The sequence below is a fragment of the Bos grunniens genome, chromosome 6, assembly GCF_055505025.1.
Source record: "Bos grunniens cultivar Pamir isolate PY7600 chromosome 6, Bosgru_T2T1.0, whole genome shotgun sequence".
Taxonomy (NCBI): Eukaryota; Metazoa; Chordata; class Mammalia; order Artiodactyla; family Bovidae; genus Bos; species Bos grunniens.
The window spans coordinates 2,029,341-2,050,709 of record NC_141170.1 but is presented as its reverse complement, the minus strand read 5'-3'; the positions used below and the strand labels follow the sequence as shown (position 1 = coordinate 2,050,709).

The 21,369-nt window shown below is 47.0% G+C and overlaps 1 protein-coding gene across 50 annotated transcripts in view; it reads right to left on the bottom strand.

Annotated features, from left to right (window-relative positions):
- The window catches only part of GRK4 (G protein-coupled receptor kinase 4), a 57,620-nt gene that overhangs the window by 30,912 nt on the left and 5,339 nt on the right, over window positions 1-21,369 (bottom strand). For 35 of the 50 annotated variants that reach the window (XR_015165087.1, XR_015165091.1, XR_015165095.1 and 32 more), the window contains exons 2-4: window positions 11,128-11,223; window positions 5,101-5,213; window positions 1,604-1,681 (exon numbers count right to left, since the gene is read on the bottom strand). Coding sequence is in view for 21 of the 50 variants with exons in the window: in XM_086404604.1 (XP_086260730.1) it covers window positions 1,604-1,681; window positions 5,101-5,213; window positions 11,128-11,223 (287 nt within the window). In the remaining 29 variants the exon portion in view is untranslated. Of the gene's footprint in view, window positions 1-1,603; window positions 1,682-5,100; window positions 5,214-11,127; window positions 11,224-15,799; window positions 17,147-20,814; window positions 21,104-21,369 lie in introns of those variants that run through there. The other 15 variants (XR_015165077.1, XR_015165082.1, XR_015165096.1 and 12 more) reach the window with 3 other exon arrangements.

The window sequence follows — 21,369 nt, the reverse complement described above, 5'->3', positions numbered from 1 at the left end:
TTCAAAATTCTCCACAAGAGGCTTCAACAGTATATGAACAGAGAACTTCCAGATGTACAAGCAGGATTTAGAAAAGGCAGAGGAATCAGAGATCAAATTGACAACATCCGCTGGATCACAGAAAAAGCAAGAGAATTCCAGAAAAACATCTACTTCCGCTTCATTGACTATACTAAAGCCTTTGACTGTGTGGATCACAACAAAATGTGGAAAATTCTTACACAGATGGGAATACCAGACCACTTTTACCTGCCTCCTAAGAAATCTGTATGCAGGTCAAGAAGCAACAGTTAGAACCAGACATGGAACAACAGACTGGTTCCAAATTGAGAAAAGAGTATGTCAAGGCTGTATACTGTCACCATGCTTGTGTAACTTTATATGCAGAGTAAATCATGCGAAATGCCAGGCTGGATGAAGCACAAGCTGGAATCAAGATTGCCCAGAGAAATATCAATAACCTCAGATATGCAGATGACACCACCCTAATGGCAAAAAGCAAAGAGGAACTAAAGAGCCTCTTGATGAAGGTGAAAGAGGAGAGTAGAAAAGCTGGCTTAAAGCTCAAAGTTCAAAAAAGTAAGATCATGGCAACCGGTCCCTTCACTTCATGGCAAAGAGAAGGGGAAAAAGTGGAAACAGTGACAGACTTTATTTTCTTGGCTCCAAAATCACTGTGGATGGTGACTGTAGCCATGAAATTAAAAGACACTTGCTCCTTGGAAGAAAAGCTATAATAAACGTAGACAGCATACTAAAACACAGAGCTATCACTTTGTTGACAAAAAGTCTGTATAGCCAAAGGCCATGGTTTTTCCAGTAGTCACATACAGATGTGAGAGTTGGACCATCAGGAAGGCTAAGCAGGAAAGAACTGCACTGTGGTGCTGGAGAAGACTCTTGAGAGTCCCTTGGACAGCAAGGACATCAAACCAGTCAATCCTGAAGGAGATCAACCCTAAATATTCATTGGAAGGACTGATGCTGAAGCTTGATCTCCAATACTCTGGACACCTGATGTGAAGAGCTGACATTGGAGAAGACCCTTATGCTGGGAAAGATTGAGGCAGGATAAGGGGCTGACAGAGGATGAGATGGCTGGATAGCACATGAGTGTGGGCAAACTCCCGGAGATAATGAAGGACGGGGAAGCCTGGCAGGTTGCTATTCATGGGTCGCAGAGAGTCAGACACGACTGAGCGACTGAACAGCAGCAGAAGCAGGCACCGCTGCCCCTCCCGCTTCCGTACTTGTTGTGTCGACCAGGGCAACTCTTCACACTGCACCTTTCTCCTTGACAACTTCCCTTGCTATTTTAGTTTTTCTTCAGAGAAGATAAGGAAGAAAAAAGAAATTAATAAAAAAGATTTAGAAGCTACATAAATACAACCTCTCTTCTACAGCTCTCAGTGGAACGTCTAGTGGGCACAAAGATATTCCCACAGTGAGAGAGTGGCAGAGATGGTTCAGACCCAAATGGGCTTTGACTCCAAAGTAAAATGGAGTCATTTCATTACTTACTTATTCCAACGAAGTAAACATGGCTATGTGCTCTAATTATTTAAGTCATTTACAAATCTTTATGCTAAAGAAGGGAACGCACCTTTCCCCCGAAGAACGTGTCGAGGACCAGGAGCCCACAGTGTCTTCGGTCCTCATCAGCGGCCACTTCATATTCTGCCTGATTGCAGAGACAACAGAAAAGAAAAACGTTAGTTAAGCTTCTTTGTGGACTTTTTAAGGTTTCAAAAATCCTCTGACTTGTGGAATTGACTTGGTGCCTTGAGAACCAGTGAGCAGCTCTTTTGATCAAGTATCTGCAGCTCTTCTTTGGAAAACTGATGGCCATGAGGGGAAAAACCGGTCTGTTTTTAAAGGATCGATAATGTAGTAGGCTTCCCTTGTAGCTCAGTCGGTAAAGAATATGCCTGCAGTGCAGGAGACCTGGGTTCAATCCCTGGGTCGGGAAGATCCCCTGGAGAAGGAAATGGCAACCCACTCCAGTATCCTTGCCTGGAAAATCTCATGAACAGAAGAGCCTGGTGGGCTGTAGTCCATGGGGTTGCAAAGAGTCGGGCACGACTGGGCAACTAACACAGTGTAGTAAGGAACACGTGCACAGTGCTCCCTGTATCCTACTGCATTTTCAGCCCTTAAGTGTGGCCAAATAGAACGGAGTAAGATGAACAACTTGGGCTGGCCTAGGCAACGGTGTTTCAGGAAAGCCCAAGAGGCACTCAGACACCTGTGTGCAGTGCTCCCAAGGAAGTCAGTCCGCAACACCTGAGCAGGAGCCATTCACACACACGTGTCAGGGATCAACCGGAGGGCAGGCGACAGCACCCAGGCCAGAAAATGAAGTCACAGGCAGCACCTGATCAGTATCTAAACACCCATCGAGGATGAGCAAGGAACAAGGAATGGGAAGACAGAGAAGAGAGAGAGAGACAAGAGGGAGATTGCCAAGGCCGAGATAAGAGAATTTCAACAAGTTGTTCCGCAGAGTCCCCAGCCAGGCAGACAGGAGGATGCAGAGGCCTCACGAAGCCCAGGTTCTGCAAGTGGGGCCCTGAAGAGCAGCGAAGCCGAAAGCCAGATGGAGTTGAGAGAGGCGGGGAACGAAGACCCAGGGAAGCTGCTCTACTGAATGCACAGAGAGGACTCCAGGATGGAGGGCTTGTGCCAGCAAACAGCCTCCTCCCTCGCACTCTGCTCAGGCCTGGCACAGGGGCCGTGGCCTCGGCTGGCTGCCCTCCCAGAGCCGACTTCACCCTCTCCATTCAGGGCATCACACTCACCAGCACACTGGCTGGCACACTGTTTATGCAAAGACTGCTCGACTCAAGCTCCAGGAGCTCCAGATACGACACAACGGGCAATCGATGGGAGAGAAAGTGCTGCGACTCTGTTCACGCACGGACTGCTCAACTCAAGTTCCAGGAGTTCTGGATGCAATACAATGGACAACTGATGGGAGAGCAAGTGTTATGACTCCGTGATGGCCTCTGACGTGCCAACCAGACGGGTGGCCAACTCTAGGTACTCAAACACTAACCCAGTGTTGCTGGGAGAGAAAGTGTTGTGACTCCATGATGGCCTCTGACGTGCCAACCAGATGGGTGGCCGTCTGCAGGTGCTCAAACACTAACCCGGTGTTGCTGGGTGTTTGTAGATGTGGCCAAGTCTCTCTCGGTTGACTTCAATCCCAGGTAATCTGGGAGGGCCTTGTTCAACCAGCGCAAAGGCCTTTCAAGCAGAGCTGAGGCTTCCTCGAGAAGTTCTGCCTGAGGAGAGCAGTTTCACCCCACTGCTGGAGAGTCCTGTCCTGCCCTTCCTGATGGTCTGAGCCACGGATTTCCCACCTCCAGCCAGATCACACCGTCATGTATGCTGATTCCTTGCAATAAACCTCTCAGCCTGTCTGTCACCGTTTCCATGTCTTTCCTTGGCCCCCGACTGATATAATTCATTCAACAAACACTGACACCGGAACAGAGTGAAAAACCATGTCAGTGGCCAGGAGAAGGAAATGGATAAGATGCCATCTGTCCACTCAAGGAGCTCAAAGAACCTGGCATCACCCATACAAGGAGAGACGGAGCCACAGTGATGCCTGGTGGCATACGCTGGTGTGGCTTATGCACCACAAGGCTACCATCGAAAGACTAATCCTGCTGCCACAGCCAGCAAGCCAGGCACCTAGAAGCTAAAGGGGTCACGATTCATCGGAAGACTCGGATGCACACCTGAAACTAACGCAGCGTTTGCATCGACTGCAGGCCAGGACAAAAGAGAGAGTTTAAAAAAGGGAGCACGCATGCTCAGCCACTTCAGTTGCGTCCAACTCTGCACAACCATATGGGCCCATGAACTGCTGGGCTCCCCTGCCCATGCGACTGCCCAGATAAGAACACTGGAGTGAGCTGCCACGCCCATGAACTGCTGGGCTCCCCTGCCCATGGGACTGCCCAGGTAAGAACACAGGAGTAAGCTGCCACGCCCATGAACTGCTGGGCTCCCCTGCCCATGGGACTGCCCAGGTAAGAACACTGGAGTGAGCTGCCACGCCCATGAACTGCTGGGCTCCCCTGCCCATGGGACTGCCCAGGTAAGAACACTGGAGTGAGCTGCCACGCCTTGCTCCAGGGGATCTTCTCGACCCAGGGATGGAACCCGTGTCCCCTATGTCTCCTGCACTGGCAGGCAGGTTGTTCCTTACCACTAGTGCCATCTGAGAAGCCTTCAAAAGGAAGCTCTGACTGTCTCCCTCACAGCCATCTCTCAGCCCAGTCCAGGCACCAGAGAGGAGAGCCGGGGAGCTCCCAGAGCACGAGCAAACAACAAAACAGGCAAGGGCCCCACACGGTTTTCCGAAAGAATACATATAGGTACGTATTTCTAAAAAGCTAAGTCAAGGGGGAAAAAATGACTAAAATCCCCATGATATAGGCTAGTCCTTTGCATACAGTATGGAGTCAATACACATTTGCTCATGTGACTGGGACAGGCCAAAGCAGCGAGGGAAGTGTCATAATCTGGGCACAACTCCCAACTGTCCATTAAGCCGCTTCTGAATTTTATAGTGTTGAAGCTTCTAGTCTTGCCGGTGCTATCTATATGGTTTCAGAAACACAACATCTCCTAACCTAGAAGGAAATCAGGGTGAACGTCGAGCTGGAGACACAGAGATGTCAGGCAGACTTAGAAGGACGGTCAACTCCATTCACTGTGACCCTGCTTCCTGCGCTGGCTTCTTCCCTGTGCGTGCTCTGGGTGGAAGCGTCTCCAAGCACTCAGGGCGCCTGGAGGAGGCGGCTCTCAAGCGCTGCCTTCACCAGCTCTTTAGCCTTCTTGCAAGGGAAAGCAGCACGCTTCAAAGCTACATCGTAAACACCTTTGACTCTCCGAAGCTTGGGAAGCAATCTGTATGAACTACGACTTTATCCGCTTTAACCCAACAGGGCGCGCCGCCAGGACCGCTAGTCTCTGTGCCCTCACCGCGCTGCAGGGTCTGATCGCCTGAGAGAGCCCTCAAGCGAGTTTTCCATTTTTTTGAAAAGCCCGGGCTCAGGTGGCTCAACGCGGCGATAAATCACTCACCACTGCATCCAGGAACTCAATCCGCCTCTTCAGATCCCCTTTCGTGTCGCAGAACTGCCTGAAGAGGAGTCTTCCGATCGGCTGCTTGTCACAGAGGCTGCTGTAGTCCTTCTCTGGGTGAAGAGAAGACAACACACACAAGCTTTTCTGAACCTCACTACTTTTACTTGACACAGTGCACAGCAGAAACAGCACTCGCAGTGTTATTGTTGAGACCACAGTTTTGTTTACTAGTTCACACTGGGTTATCACGGATATTTAAAATTAAAGTGCCAAAGGCAGTTGGAAGAACAGATGAAGAAAGGTGTGTGGAGACGGACTGGGAATTCCCTGCTCCCCACCAGAGGAAAGGGGGGGTTCCCTGGGGAACCCAGGGGCAGGAAAGGGCGCTGGGTCGGTCCTCCCATGACTCCACCCACTCCGTGTGTTAGGCACAAATTACACGCATGTGAAATTCATCACAGGAACATACTACTTTAGATTTTTGAAAACTTTTTTGTTTTGATACATTTCTATTCTTTCACAAGTTAACAAATATATTTTTAACGATTTTTTAACTGTTTTTTTTTGCTCTCTGGTGGGATAATATATTGTATACCTTACCTTACCCCAAACACTCATATTATCTTGAGAACAAGGCACTAAAATTTGGCAAAAGTGTCACAAGGACTATAAGGCAAAATCCTATGTTCAAAATAGGTCGATTTAAACTTCAGCAAGAAAATCAGTTGCTCTTTTAGCAGTGGCTCTGAACTTGAGCATAATTATGTTCAGATATTCCTATGGCTCAGATGGTAAAGAATGTGCCTGCAAAACAGGAGATCTGGGTTCGATCCCTGGGTTGGGAAAATCCCCTGGAGAAGCGTATGGCAACCCACTCCCATATTCTTGCTAGAGAATCCCATGGACAGAGAGTCAGACAGAACTGAGCAACACCTTCACTTTTTTCACATTCCTAAACCAGCTATAAAGGTGAAGAATTAAGTGAAACTCATGAAAATCAAGCAGGCCCTAACAAACTCCTCAACTGAAGGGTTTATTAATGCCAGGTATAAGTAGGAACGAAATCCTGTTTAGATCACTGAGTCTGCATGTGGGGAATGCAGCCAAGGATATAAAACCATGTTTCCCATTGCACAACTGCTTGTTTCAACAAATGTCAGCAGCAGTTTGGCAAAAATTCTGCCACCCACTTTATCCAACTCAGCTACCACATTTTATTTAGGGATACTCACTCATTTCATTTAAAAAACACAGGATATAAAGTAGTTAAAGGGGTGATGTTTTTAAAAGTTGAGAGGTTTTTTGGTTTGTTTTTTGTTTGTGGCTGCACCTCACAGCAGGTGGAACTTCTTTGGGGGACTAGGCTTCCAGCCCTCGCCCCCTGCAATGGAAGTGTGGGGTCCTCACCACTGGGGGACCAGGCATCTACCCCGTGACCCCTGCAGTGGGAGCACAGAGGCTCAGCCCGTGGACAGCCAGGGAAGTCCAAAGCTGGGAGCTGTAAAGGCTTTGCCCCCACACTCGGAGGTTCGTAGATCTTCCCGGTTTCCAGCGGGGTGGCAGATGGAGCACGGGTCTGCCGGCCTTCTCACCCAGGCTCCTCCTCCAAGGGCCAAAGACAAAACCACAGCGGAGGATGAAGCCTGACGCGGAAGGAAGGATGCAGGTGTCCTGGGGGTCAAGAGACCTGACGCGGAGGGAAGGATGCAGGTGTCCCGGGGGTCAAGAGACCTGACGCGGAGGGAAGGATGCAGGTGTCCCGGGAGTCAAGAGACCTGAGCACTGCATGGGCTTCCCACGTGGCTCAGCGGTAAAGAAACCGCCTGCAATGCAAGAGACACGGGTTTGATCCCTGGGTCAGGAAGATGCCCTGGAGGAGGAAATGGCAACCCACTCCAGTATTCTCACCTGGGAAATGCCACGGACAGAGAAGCCTGGTGGGCTACAGTCCATGGGGTTGTAAAGAGTCAGACACACACACACAACAGTAGGACCCAACTGAGCAACTGAACAACAGGAAGAGAGAAAGCCAACAGCGCAGGACCGATAAAGGAGCCACCAGCGAGTCCTCAGAGACCAGGAAGCCCGCCCAGGCCTGAACACAACTGCAGTCCAGGGGACTTCAGGCTGAAGCCACTTTGCAGAATGTGGGTATCTGACAAGAGAGACACTGAGACCCCAGGGAGGCAGAGCCCGGCTGGAGGAACTACACGCTGAGCTGGTAGAGTGGGGCAGCGCTGTGGCCCCTGGAACACAGGCTCCGTCCAGATGGACCTCGCTGACCCACCCACCTTCCAGAACCCCATGCAACAGAGGGGTGCCCAGGAAAGTCGAACCACGTGACCACAGAGGAAGCCCCTCTCTTAAATTAGACACATATTAAACTTTATAATTAAGCATACATAAGTTTTATAATTAAATATACATTAAATTCTCCCAGGCCCAAGATTAAAGGCTCCAGTAAATGCTAAACACAACAAAAGAAGGTTGACTCAGAGGTAGGGACGTCTCAGAGGCATTCCCAGCAGCTAAGGAGAGACAAAACCTCTAAGAAAGAACAAAAAATTAACCGCAAAATGCAAAGATCCAGAGGGACACAGTAAGCAGTAACAATCGCTTGAGGGGCTGTAATAACAGAATAAGAAAGAAATCGAAGAGGACAAAATGGAAACCAAAAAGGATGACCAGTGAGTACAACGTAGACGGAGCAGAAAACAGACAAACTAGAAACCAACAGCTCCGTGCTCCTCGGCGGAGTGTGAGTTCAGGTCAGAACAGTTTCTTCTTTCTGGCTCCAGCCACACTGAACAGCTTCTAGATCGCATGGACTACACATCCCCTATAATGCTATGCTACTGTACCAGATTTTAATTTGTTAGGACCATCTATGGACCAAGATACACAGAGGCAAGTGACTAACCCCACAAGCAGTTCAGAGAGGCTGAAAGAGCACACGCAGGGAGGCCAATGTGGAGGCAAATGAAGCTTCAAGGGGAAAAAACAAAGCTCACAGCTTCAAAAGGCCTAGATGCTATACCAAGGAGTCTCCCTCCTTCCTGGAAGGAGCAGATAAAAACAAACAACAGGAGAGAATTTCCTCCTCTCACTGTGTGCCAGGGCCCCTGTAAGTCCTCTCCGTGGATCTACGCGTTTGACCTTCACAGTTATTCTTACAAGTCGGGCATTTTGAAGACATCTGTGGGACATGCTCATGTCCGAGGGCCATCTGGAAGGACTCGGGCCGTGGACGGGGAGAGGGGCAGTGCACTGGGGCCGGGGCACCAGCCTGTGGAAGAGCACTGGTGACCTGAGGGAGGCGGCAAGCATGGGAAGGAAGGGCCTGCTGCTGCTAAGTCGCTTCAGTCGTGTCCGACTCTGCGCGACCCCATAGACGGCAGCCCACCAGGCTTCCCCGTCCCTGGGATTCTCCAGGCAAGAACACTGGAGTGGGTTGCCACTTCCTTCTCCAATGCATGCAAGTGAAAAGTCAAAGTGAAGTCGCTCAGTCGTGTCCGACTCTTAGCGACCCCATGGACTGCAGCCCACCAGGCTCCCCCGTCCATGGGATTTTCCAGGCAAGAGTACCGGAGTGGGGTGCCATTGCCTTCTCCGAGGGAAGGGCCAGTTTCTCACAATAAAAGTGTCTCAGAAGGCAACTGGTTCCAGTTCCAAGTCCCTCAGCGGTGAGGAGGCAACAACAGGGAGGGCCGCTCTCGGGGACGTTGAGGAAATCGAGGGCTCAGAGCAGCTAGCCCCGAGCTGCAACAGATCTGCATCATGTAGGCAGCACAGGGCAGACAGAGGTCCTTCTCAGACACACGTACAATCTCCAAACAAACACCACTGAACTTCACACTTCAAAACGGTTAAAGTGGCCACTTCTGTTACGTTTATTTTACCACAATTAAAAAAGACTTGTACATGAATAACTTTGGCCACCTGATGTGATGAACTGACTCGTTAGAAAAGACCGTGATGCTGGGAAAGATTGAAGGTGGGAGGAGAAGGGGAAGACAGAGGATGAGCTAGCTGGTTGGATGGCGTTACCGACTCAATGGACATGAGTTCGAGTAAACTTCGGAGTTGGTGATGGACAGGGAGGCCTGGCGTGCTGCAGTCCATGGGGTCGTAAAGAGTCGGACACAACTGAGCAACTGAACTGAACTGTAGCCATATTATTCATAACAGACAAAAAATGGAAAACAACTCAATGTCTATGAAATGATGAATGGATAAGTATAACATGTACAGTGGGAGAGTCTTTGACAACAAAAGGAGGTAAGTACTGATGCACGCCACACAGCGCAGGAACTCTGAAGAGATGAGGTTAAGTGAAAAGAAGCCAGTCACACAAGCCCACAGAGTGTACAGTTCCCATCTATATGAAATGTCCAGGATCGGCAGATCCATGGACACAGAGGTGGATGCGTGGCTGCCCGTGGCTGGACGTGGGGGCGGGAACCGGGAGCACTACCAGGGAGCACGGGGTTTCTTTCCGGGTGATGGAAATGTTGTAAAACTGAAAAACTGACTGTGGTAATGGTTGCACAACTCTGTGAATATATTAAAAACCACTGAATTATACACTTTAAACAGGTGAATTATAGGGTATGCTAATTATATCTAAAAAAAATTGTTGTTTTTAAAACATAATGAGAAAAAAGATGTAATGAGGTTAAATAATAAGGTTGGATATGTTTTTCTAGGGGAAAAATACTCTGACTTTATGCTATCTGAAGTTAATTTTGATAGTTAAAATATTTAAACTTTCTTTAAAAGGAATTATAATGGTACTAAAGAAAAAACAGATTAAAAAAAAATTATCTTGGAGTAAAGGTGTCTTCCCTAAATACAACAAAAAGTTCAGAGGCTAAGAAGAAAAATATTGATATATTTGTCTACATAAAAAATTAAAACGTCCATATTGAAAAAATACTGCAAGTCAAAAGGCAAGAGCAGAAATAGAAAATGTATTCACATTGAATATAAAAGGATAACTCATTTCACATACAAAGAAATTTTACAAATGAATTAGAAGAAAATAAAATTGAAAAACCCAAGGAAACTGCTCAATTCCATCCATAATTAAAATGAGACCATTTTTCAAATTACAATTTGACATGAATCTGAGCAAACTTCAGGAGACAGTGACGGACAGTGAGCCTGGCATGTCGCAGTCCATGGGGTCACAAAGAGTCGGATACAAATAAGCGACTGAACAACAACAAAAAGATGAAAAACACTGGCAACAATCAGTGTTAGCAAAGTCCCGGGCAAGGGTAAGGTGACAGAGTTTGCAAAAGGCAACTTGGGAATATCAACATTTTGAATGTATATCCTTTGAACTGGAAATCACATCTCTAAACAAACAGTGATGGCTGCCCTCACGCACGGCTCTGCACATGAGTTCTTGGCTCACGTCAGGACCTGTGGCTAACACTCTCACAGCTGTAGAGTGGCCCATGACACTGACGCATCTTATTGTTTATCTGACCACTCTTTTCCTGAAGTTCCCATCAAGAATTCCTGTCCACATGCATAGAGAACTGTTTGGAAGAAGAATGGAAAAGGGTTACCAGCGTTCCCCTCTAGAGGGGATGATTGCCACATTTCTCTTCAGTTCTATCCAGAACAATGGGCCTATACTACATCTTACAGAATGTTCTTAATTTTATTTATTTATTTGGTCGTGCTGCACAGCTTGTGGGATCTTAGTTCCCCGACCAGGGATCGGAACCTGGGCCCACAGCAGTGAAAGAAAGTGTGGAGTCCTACTCACTGGATCACCAGGGAATTTCCAAGACCTTTTTAATGAAAAAGTCAATAGCCATATACTTTATGTTTCTAACGCACATTAGAAAACCTATGCGGTTTCTTCCTGTGAAGAATCCCGATGGTATAAGGAGAATCTATCATAGAGGATTTGAAACAAACAAGGCACTCAAGAGAAAATAACATCCAACAGAGGGAAACATCACGCACTAGACGCGGCCTCCGGAGAGGCAGGCGCGCCTCCGTACTCACCGACAGACTGGCGAAGCTCGCTGCACTGGCTGACCGGGGGAAGTCTCAGCATCTCCCTCCATTTCTTACTGCGGCCACTTTTCTTGTTAATCCCTCCTAAAAAGAAAAAAAAAAGGATTTCTGTAACATTCAGAACTACGCATTTCTAACAGCTACTTACTTCCACTCAGGTGATCCCTGGGTTGGGAAGATCCCCTGGAGGAGGGCATGGCAACCCAGTCCAGTATTCTTGCCTGGAGAACCCCATGGACAGACGAGCCTGGTGGGCTACAGTCCATAGGACTGCAAAGAGTCAGACGTGACTGAAGTGACAGAGCACACGCGCACACACACACGCACACACACACAGTGATAAATGGTGTGAAACAAAACCAGGCCACGCAAAGGCGGAGGGTGCTCGTTGGGCTGAGATGGGACCAGGAGAGGCCCCTCTGGGCCACACATGAGCAGAGACCTCGGAGGTGAGGATGCAAGCCCCTGAAAGGCCTAGGAGGACTGTCCCTAGCAAGACAAGAATGGTAGGAAGAGCAATTAGATAATAGTTTAGAAAGATGTTTTTATTTATTATTTGGCTGTGCCAGGTCCTAGCTGCAGCCTGCAGGCTTCTCTCCGGTTGCAGTGCCCAGGCTGCAGTGAGCAGGCTCAGTAGCTGAGGGGCAGGGGCTTAGCTGCCCCAGAGCATCTGGGATGGTAGTTCCCCAAGCAGGGATCAAACCGCCATGCCCTGCAATGGAAGGCAGATTCTTAACCACTGGACCACCAGGGAAGTCCCTTTCATCTTTACTGTTGCTGACCTTCCTTCCTCTGAAGTTTCAGCTGTGTGGACGGGTACAGGCACTCCTGTTGTCTTCTTGGGGCAGGGGCAAAAAACTGTGCTATTTGAGTACAACTGAACACCACCTGCAGCATGAACGGATTTCAAAAACAATCCCGAGTAAAGGAAAGTGAGTGAAAGTTGCTCAGTCGTATCCGACTCTTTGAGACCCCGTGGACTATTATACAGTCCATGGAATTCTCCAGGCCAGAATACTGGAGTGGGTAGCCTTTCCCTTCTCCAGGGGATCTTCCCGACCCAGGAATCGAACCGGGGTCTCCTGCATTGCAGGAGGATTCTTTACCAACTGAGCTATCTGGGAAGTCAAAGGAAGTTGGACACAAAAGAATTCAGACAGTATAATTACACTGATATAAATTTCAAAAACAGCTGAAACTTACATAAATCAGAGTAATAGTTACCTATGGGTAGGGGCCTGGTGTGCTGTAGTCCACAGGGTCACAGTCAGACACGACTGAGCGACTGAAAAACGACGATGACAACAAGGAAGGTAGGCTGATGTTTTTATTGGAATATAACTGCTTTACAATGTTTTGTCAGTTTCTGCTGTATATCATCAATCAGCCACGTTGCATACACACATCCCCTCCCTTGTGAACCTCCCTTCCACCCCACCACCCCACCCCTCCAGGATGCCACAGAGCACTGAGCTCAGTACCCTGACAGAGGAATGGATAAAGATGGTGTGGTATATACATACAACGGCGTATTACTCAGCCAAGAAAAGGAATGCAATTGAGTCATCGGTAGCCATGTGGATGAGCCTCAAGCCTGTCATACAGAGTGAAGTGAGTCAGAAAGAGCAATACACTGTTATTATTCCGTTACTAAGTCATGTCTGACTCTCTCTGCGACCCCATGGACTACAGCACGCCAGGCTTCCCTGTCCCTCACCATCTCCCAGAGCTTGCTCAAACTCATGTCCATTGAGTCAGTGATGCTATCCAACTCTCTCATCCTCTGCCACCCACTTCTCTTCTTGCCCTGTCTTTCCCAGCATCAGGGTCTTTACAATGATAGGCTCTTCACATTAACACATATATACGGAATCTAGAAAAATGATGCTGATGAACCCATTTGCAGGTCAGGAACAGAAGCGAAGATTCAGAGAATGAACTTGTGGACACAGTGCAGGAAGGAGACAAGCTGAGAGAGCAGCATTGGCTTCTGAGCACTATCACGTATGAAACAGACAGCTAGTGGGCGCCGCTGCGCAGATGAAACGGACAGCTAGTGGGGCGCCACTGCTGCGCATGAAACGGACGCTAGGGGGCGCCGCTGCGCAGATGAAAAGGACAGCTACGGGGCGCCACTGCTGCGCATGAAACGGACGCTAGGTGGCGCCGCTGCGTAGATGAAACGGACAGCTAGTGGGGCGCCACTGCGCACTGCTGTCTTTCGACAAGTGTTGGCACGGTGCATCTTTCTCCGTCTCTGTCTTTAACCTAAATGCATCTCTGTATTTAAGATGGCTTTCCTGTAGACAACATAGAGTTGGGTCTTGTTATTTCTTACACTCTGACAACCTCTTAGAATCGGCACACTTAGACCACTCACATGAAAAGTGATTACTAACATAGTTGGATTACCATATACAATATTAGTCACTCTTTTCTATTTCTTGCCCTTGTTCTTTGTTCTTGTTGTCTTCCATTCTTTTTTTTGCCTTTCAGTTATAATTGATATTATGAAACAATTTTCTCATCTTTCTTAGTATATAAATTATACTTCTCTTTAAATTGTTTTTAGTGGTTGTTTCAGAGTTAATAATATATATTTATGACTAATCCAAGTCCACTCTCAAATAACACTATGCCACTTCACAGGCAGTAAAATTACCTTATCAAAAAAACTGCAAAGTAAAGACTGAAGTCAGGAGAAGGGGACGACAGAGGATGAGATGGCTGGATGGCATCATCAACTCGATGGAGTTTGAGCAAGCTCCAGGAGTTGGTGATGGACAGTTAAGTCTGGCGTGCTGCAGTCCATGGGGTCGCAAAGTCAGACATGACTGAGCGACGGAACTGAACTGGAAAGTCTATGTTCTTCATTTTTGAGGGATATTTTCGTAAGAAATTCTGTGTAGTTTCTCGGAAGTCAGATGCAATTCCTATCTTTCATCCTCTGGAAGTAAGGTGTTCTTCTCTCTGGCTTCTTTCTGGTTTTTTTCTTTACCTTTGAATTCCGTATATTTGGGGTTGTTTGTTTCTTCGTAGTTACCATTCTTATTTTGTGTGTTTGGTGTGATTTCCATGTCTTTGAATGTGATTTGCCTAGGTGTAGTTTTGGGGGACATTTCTCCTATTTGGTGTTTTCTGAGCTTCCTGGATTTTGACTTGATGTCTGACATTAGTTTGGGGAAATTTTCAGTTGTTATTGTTTCAAATCTCTTCCACTTCTTTTCTCTGTTTCTTCCCCTTCTGGTCTTCCCTTATATGCATGTTACACTTTTTGTAGCTGTCTCACAGTTCTTGGGTGTTCTGATTTCGTCTTTTTTTTCTCCTTTTCAGTTTCAGAAATTTCTACTATCACATCCTGAAGCTCAGTCTTTCCTCAGCCCTGTTCAGTCTACAAATGAGCCCACAAAGGCATTCTTCATTTCTTTAAAAAAAAAAAAAAATTTATTTATTTTTGGCTGTCCTGGTAATTCCAATGTTTCTACTTTTACTCAGACTGCAAAGCCATGAAGAAGGTAGAGAAGGCTGACACCCAACATGAACTTTAACAGAATCACGCCGGCTGGTGTGTTGAGAACAGACCACTGGGTCAGAAAGGCAGAAGTGAGCCGAAGCAGCAGCAACTGCAGTCTTCCAGATGGAGGTGGCAAGAGGTCAGAGTCGATTACATTTTGAAGAGAGATATGAAAATAATTGTCCAGTGACTGGAGATGCTGTATAACAATCAAGGCAATTCTAGGATTTGGGGCCTGAGCTTCAGCTGAGATGCTGAAAGGAAAAATTGGGGCAGGAGAATTAAGATTCTAGTTCTGACTGTTTTGTGTGCACTGAGGTCTACGAGCACTGATGCCTAGTGGGCAGGTGGAGAGTCGATTTGCAGATCCGTACCACTGAGGCTGCCGAGACAGGTCACCACAGGTGGCACGACTCGGACAACAAGCACCCATTTCTTAGGGCTCTGAGGCAGGACATCCGAGATCAAGGCACCAGCAGATCTGCTGCCTGGTTTAGATATGCCTGTCCTTGTTCTGTCCTCACACGGCCGTTCCTCGGTACATGCTCTCTGTTTATAAGGGTGTTAATCATCAAAAGCCCCCGCTCCCACAACCTCGTCCACACACAGTTACCCGCAAATGCCCTGCCTCCAAATCCCTTCCCAGTGGGCCCCCGAGCATCAGTAGGTGACAGTAGGTGACTTTGGGGTGGGGGCAGGGAGCAGGCATTGCGTCCACAGCAGCAGGCTGGAGACACAAGCTGGAGAACCGTGATGGCCACCCAGCCTGAGAGTGCAAGATGACACTGAGACAGAACAGAAAACCAAGGCATTTTCCAACAAGGCAAAACCTGCATTTTGGAAAAAACTTATTTGGCTGCATGAGGTCTTAGTTATGGCATGTGGGGTCTTCAGTTGCAGCAGGTGAACTCTCGTGTGGCATATGGGATCCAGTTCCCTGAAACCCAGGCCCCCTGCATTGGGAGCTTGGAGTCTTGGCCACAGGACACCAGGGAAATCCCGAGGGAAAAATTGCTTTCTCCCACGGTACCGGCTCCAGAGGGCCTCCCAGATGGCTCAGTGATAAAGAATCTGCCTCTGAATGCAGAGACTCGGGTCAGATCCCTGGTTTGGGAAGATCCCCTGGAGAAGAAAATAGCAACCCACCTCAGTATTCTTGCCTGGAGAATTTCATGGGCAGAGGAGCCTGGCGGGGCGCAGTCCACGGTGTCACAAAGGGTCAGACACAACTCAGTGACTGAGTGCACACACACCAGTTTCAGAGGAATCACGCAGATACAGTGAAGTTATCTTCACCTGAGGAAACTTCCCCAAACGTCCTGGACCATTCATCAGCTCAGTGAGGATGAGAGTTGGGAGGAGGCCTTGTCAAACAGGGGAACTGATCTCTCTCATGCTGTGTCTTCATGCTGACCGTTTGCAGCCAGGGCAGCTACCCTGCCTACTGGAAGCACTGTCTGTGGTCCCAGACCATGGAGCCCTGCATCCAGGTCTCGCCTTTCAGACAGCAGATCTGCTGCTAGGTCCCAGGGGATGAAAATGACGTGGAGTTAGATGAAGTGCTTTACAAAGATTCCCGAGCATCTTAGGTCCTGATGACCGCAGCCAATAATCAAAGTTTCAGGCTGGAGAAAATGTATTTTCCCTTGTCAGAAATTAGTGGGAATTTCACATTAATGTGAATATGGCCAGCATTGTTTTTAGTATACTTAACATGAAACTATTTTTAAAAGTCAATAGCAATGAGTAATAGAACATTAATTAAAATGGAGGCTATCACCAAGAGTTTCAGCTTAACTCTGTGTTTCAGCTATTCCTCCCCCAGGCTGGTCTTTCTGCTTTGCAGTTTAAAGTAAAGTTAATCAACCTGAAATATTATGTCAGACACTGTAGCTTTTGATGGTTAATGGACTAAAGCCTTCTATATAGGATTGAAATGTTGTAATTCAGCTGATTTGTTCCCATCTCTGTTGTTCGGTATATCCCTCACTTATGAGCTTAAGATCCGATAATCCGTTAAGTTAGAAATTACTTGTCTATTGGTGGCGTCTGCTCTGGAAATGAAATTTGGGCTGAAGGTTGGCAGATGATATCGGTTAGAAACAGGATTTTTTTTTTTTAAGCAACAGGAATTTAAAATTTATTTATTTGGCTATGCCAGGTCTTAGTTGCAGCATGCGGGATCCAGTCCCCTGACCAGAGATCCAACCCGGCCCCCGCATGGAGAGCACGCAGTCTTAGCCACTGGACCACAAGGAAGCCCCACGGAAAACGGCACCCTGTGGGGGAGGCCTGGTTATAATCAGAGACCTGGGAGGCTTCCCAGGCCCTGCTCTCTCTCTCACATCCCACAGCCTGCCTGCCGCCAGGTCCCATTACTTCCGCCCCCAGATCCTCTAGCGTCTGCCCCCTCCTCTCCTCGTCCTGTCGTCCCTTTTGTCCAGACTCAGCATTTCTCAGGTGAACTGGGCAAAAGCCCCACCCTGACTTCCCTTGCCTGCAGTCTGTCTCTCTCAGACTACGCCAAGGTGATCTTACCGAACACAAAACTGGCCGTGAAGCCCCCTCCCCAGTTGGTGGTTTCCAGCCTCTGCTCTCCGGGACTCTCCTCTGTACCACCTGTGTGGACGCCACACGGCTCCCTGAGCACGGCCGGCTTCTTCCACCCTTTGCACCCCGTGTCCTGCTCTTCTCTGGCTGCAGGGCTCCTTCCTCTGTTCGTCTGGGAAACTCCTGTTTGTCCTTCCAGGCTCAGCTCGCCACGATCTCCTCCTCTGTGAAGTCTTCTCCGTGTTCTCAGGCAGAGTGGGTCCCTTCACCTGTTTAAGCAGCTCTGGCCACGTCCTCCTTGTCACATTGCCCTGCATGTCAATTATTGTCAACCTACCCCTTCACCAGCCCGTGAGCTCCAAACAACGGGGACAATCTTTATACTTCTCACACTTTAGTTCAGTTCACTTCAGTCGCTCAGTTGTGTCTGACTCTTTGCGACCCCATGAACCGCAGCACACCAGGTCTCCCTGTCCATCACCAACTCCCGGAGTTTACCCAAACCCGTGTCCACTAAGTCAGTGATGCCATCCAACCATCTCATCCTCTGTCGTCCCCTTCTCCTCTTATCCTCAATCTTTCCCAGAATCAGGGTCTTTTCCAATGAGTCAGTTCTTTGCATCAGGTGGCCAAAGTACTGGAGTTTCAGCTTCAACATCAGTCCTTCCAATGAACACCCAGGACTGATCTCCTTTAGGATGGACTGGTTGGACCTCCTTGCAGTCCAAGGGACTCTCAAGAGTCTTCTCCAACACCACAGTTCAAAAGCATCAATTCTTCGGTGCTCAGCTTTCTTCACAGTCCAACTCTCACATCCATACATGACCACTGGAAAAACCTTGACTAGATGGACCTTTGTTGACAAAGCAATGTCTCTGATTTTTAATATGCTGTCTAGGTTGGTCGTAACTTTGCTTCCAAGAAGTAAGCGTGTTTTAATTTCATGGCTGCAATCACCATCTGCAGTGATTTTGGAGCCCAATAAAATAAAGTCAGACCCTGTTTCCCCATCTATTTGCCATGAAGTGATGGGACCAAATGCCATGATCTTAGTTTTCTGAACATTGAGCTTTAAGCCAACTTTTTCACTCTCCTCTTTCACTTTCATCAAGAGGCTCTTTAGTTCTTCTTCACTTTCTGCCGTAAGGGTGGTGTCATCTGCATATCTGAGGTTATTGATATTTCTCTCGGCAATCTTGATTCCAGCTTGTGCTTCTTCCAGTCCAGCGTTTCTCATGATGTACTCTGCATATAGGTTAAATAAGCAGAGTGACAATATACAGCCTTGACATACTCCTTTTCCTATTTGGAACCAGTCTGTTGTTCCATGTCTAGTTCTAACTGTTGCTTCCTGACCTGCATACAGGTTTCTCAAGAGGCAGGTCAGGTGGTCTGGTATGCCCATCTCTTTCAGAATTTTCCACAGTTTATTGTGATCCATACAGTCAAAGGCTTTGGCATAGTCAATAAAGCAGAAATATATGTTTTTCTGGAACTCTCTTGCTTTTTTGATGATCCAGCAGATGTTGGCTCACACTTGGTAGACACCAAGACATAAAGTGGGTGTTAGAGAATTATATTTTTAAAATCTAAGGTACTGGAATTTATTAGATTGCTAATGGTAATTTATATTGACAGAAAATAGTTTAGCTTAAAAATTAATATTCATTTGGAGGACTTTACTTCTTTAGCACTTTTTTTTTTTTTAACTTTAGAAGAATATTTTCTCATTTGTGAAGGAAACAGTTTATTTCAGGACCTACGTTTCTCCTCATCCAACATGCAGCGACATTATCATTGTTTTCTAGAACTGTGCTGTCCAGCATGAGCACGACGAGTGGCCGCTGGCCGGACACACGGCCAGGCTGAATGGGGAAGTGCTCATTCAGATTCTATTTAGTACAACAGTGAGAATTTTTTTGAATGAGTTAGTTGATTACATTCAGATGTGTTTCATTTGAAACATGGATCCCTCTTTTTTGGGTAACAGAATATGATTGGGATGCTTTATGCACAAGAGTAAAAACACTGAAAAGTGTCAACTGGGCTAAAATTGGACATCCCCACTCATATTGTATATTCAGTGAGAAATGGGAGGGAAACAATATCAACAAGGGGTGAAACAACATTACTGTCCTGGTGAGAAACCATAAGGGTTACTTCAACCTGAGTGTTAAGGTGAATATTAATACAGCTGACATGTCTGCTGGTCCAAAACAGTTGAACAGTAAAATTCCTGAACTTCTACAGGTCCAGGAGCTTGAGCACTGGAGAACATGAGAACTCCCATCTCTGTTGTTATTCTGTCAAAGGAGAGCATTTAAAAGGCACTCCCCAGCTCTTCAAGTGTAAACAGAACACAGAATCAACTGGCAGAAGACCCAGGATAAGGTTCTACAGTTCAGGGCAGTCAGGGGGCTGTAGTGTCTCAGGCCTGGAAGAGGGCCTTTCCCTAATGACCAGGAACAGGCAGCGATCACTGTGCAGGGATACTGGAAAGGGGAAAGCCCTTACCATGCCAGTGACGATGACAGAAGGAAGGCCTGGAACCCAGGAAATGAGCCAACACAACACGAGACAGTGATCGTCTGGTGAGGGCACAGTCCAGGCAGAGAAGAAATAGTTGCCCAATCTGAACAGAACAAGCCTTACTACTGGGGAACTGGAAACACATGACTGCTGCCCGTTCTATACAACTGTGCTTAATTTAACCAGAAAGTAACCTGTCTGAAGCCTTAGCTCATCCAAGAGCAGTGCACTGATCACAAAGTCCTACTGAGTAAGAGACTGATAAATAAGTCTAGGCGTGGGAGACTGGATGCAGACGCTCATTCGTTTCTGGTCCCAGATCTTTTACTTCTTTCAGAGATGACTTTCTGTTAATCAGAGTGCCTTTAGTCTCAAGTTAGGACACTAATGTTCAGCATTTGCCTGTCACCTCCTCAAAGGCAAATTTTCTGCTGAGTTCATGGTTTACTCGCAGTACCAACCACAGTCTCTAGTATAAAATAAAATGGTCAATAAATTCCTGATGAAGGAATGGAAGAAAAAAGAAGAAATGGATTAAGCATTCAACTCAAGAAGCTAGAAGCAAATCAAAATCAAAATAATAATATAAGTGGAAATTAGTAAAATAGAAGGCAAACATACAACAGCATATGAAACCAAAAGCTGATTCACTGAAAAGATTAATAAAATAGAAAACAGAAAAATCTTTTGCAAGTCTAATTAAAAATGACAGGCACACACAAATAATACTCCAAATTAAAAAGATCACAATTGTAATTATAAAATAGTATGAAAATGTTACAAATAAAATTTATGCCAAATAAGTTTGAAAATGTAGACAAGAATTTTTTTTAGAAAATATACATTACCAAACATAAGAAGAAACAGGAATCTTGAATATCAGAATAACTATTAAAGAAACTAAACAGATAATAAAAAGAACCAACGCCAGCCCTTCTTCCAGAGAAGGGACAAGGCACCAAACTCAGGCATGTTCACAAGCAAAGCTAACCAAGCCTTTAGGGAACATGTTTTAGGGAAGATCACGCTGTTGACAGGATTTGTGTCTTTAACCTTCATGGTGACCTCTGACACTTGCTCACCTGGCTGCCCTGGTCTCACAGAGGCAGGGAGGCTCCGTGGCTGTGTGTGGCTCTCCCCTGTGGCTCCCGGGCTTCTCCTGAGTTGCAGTGCACGGGCTGAGCTGCCCTGCGGCAGGCGGGGTCCTCGACCAGGGATCAAACCCATGTCCCCTGCACTGGAAGGTGGATTCTCAACCACTGGACCACTAGGGTAGTATCAGAACATTCTATAATTTCTTTTCCTCTAAAAACAAAACTTGTACCAGATATAATTTGCACAATAATATGCACTAATCTTAAGAATATTGTTTGACGAATTTCTATGAACGTATGTGTGCAATTACCACCCAGATCAATAAACAGGGCGTGCTCACCATCCCCCAAAGCTCCTCTTCTGTGTCAGCCCCTCCCCTTCCTCCAGGCCATCACCACTGTGATGACCATGGATTATTCAATTTCTCTTCAAGCTCAGGAAATCATGGAGGACTGCAGCTTCTCCTGCTCTTCCCCTCAACACACGCCTAGCTGTTGTGCGTGTCAGTAGTTCTCTCTTCTAAGGCAGCACGGAATTACGGA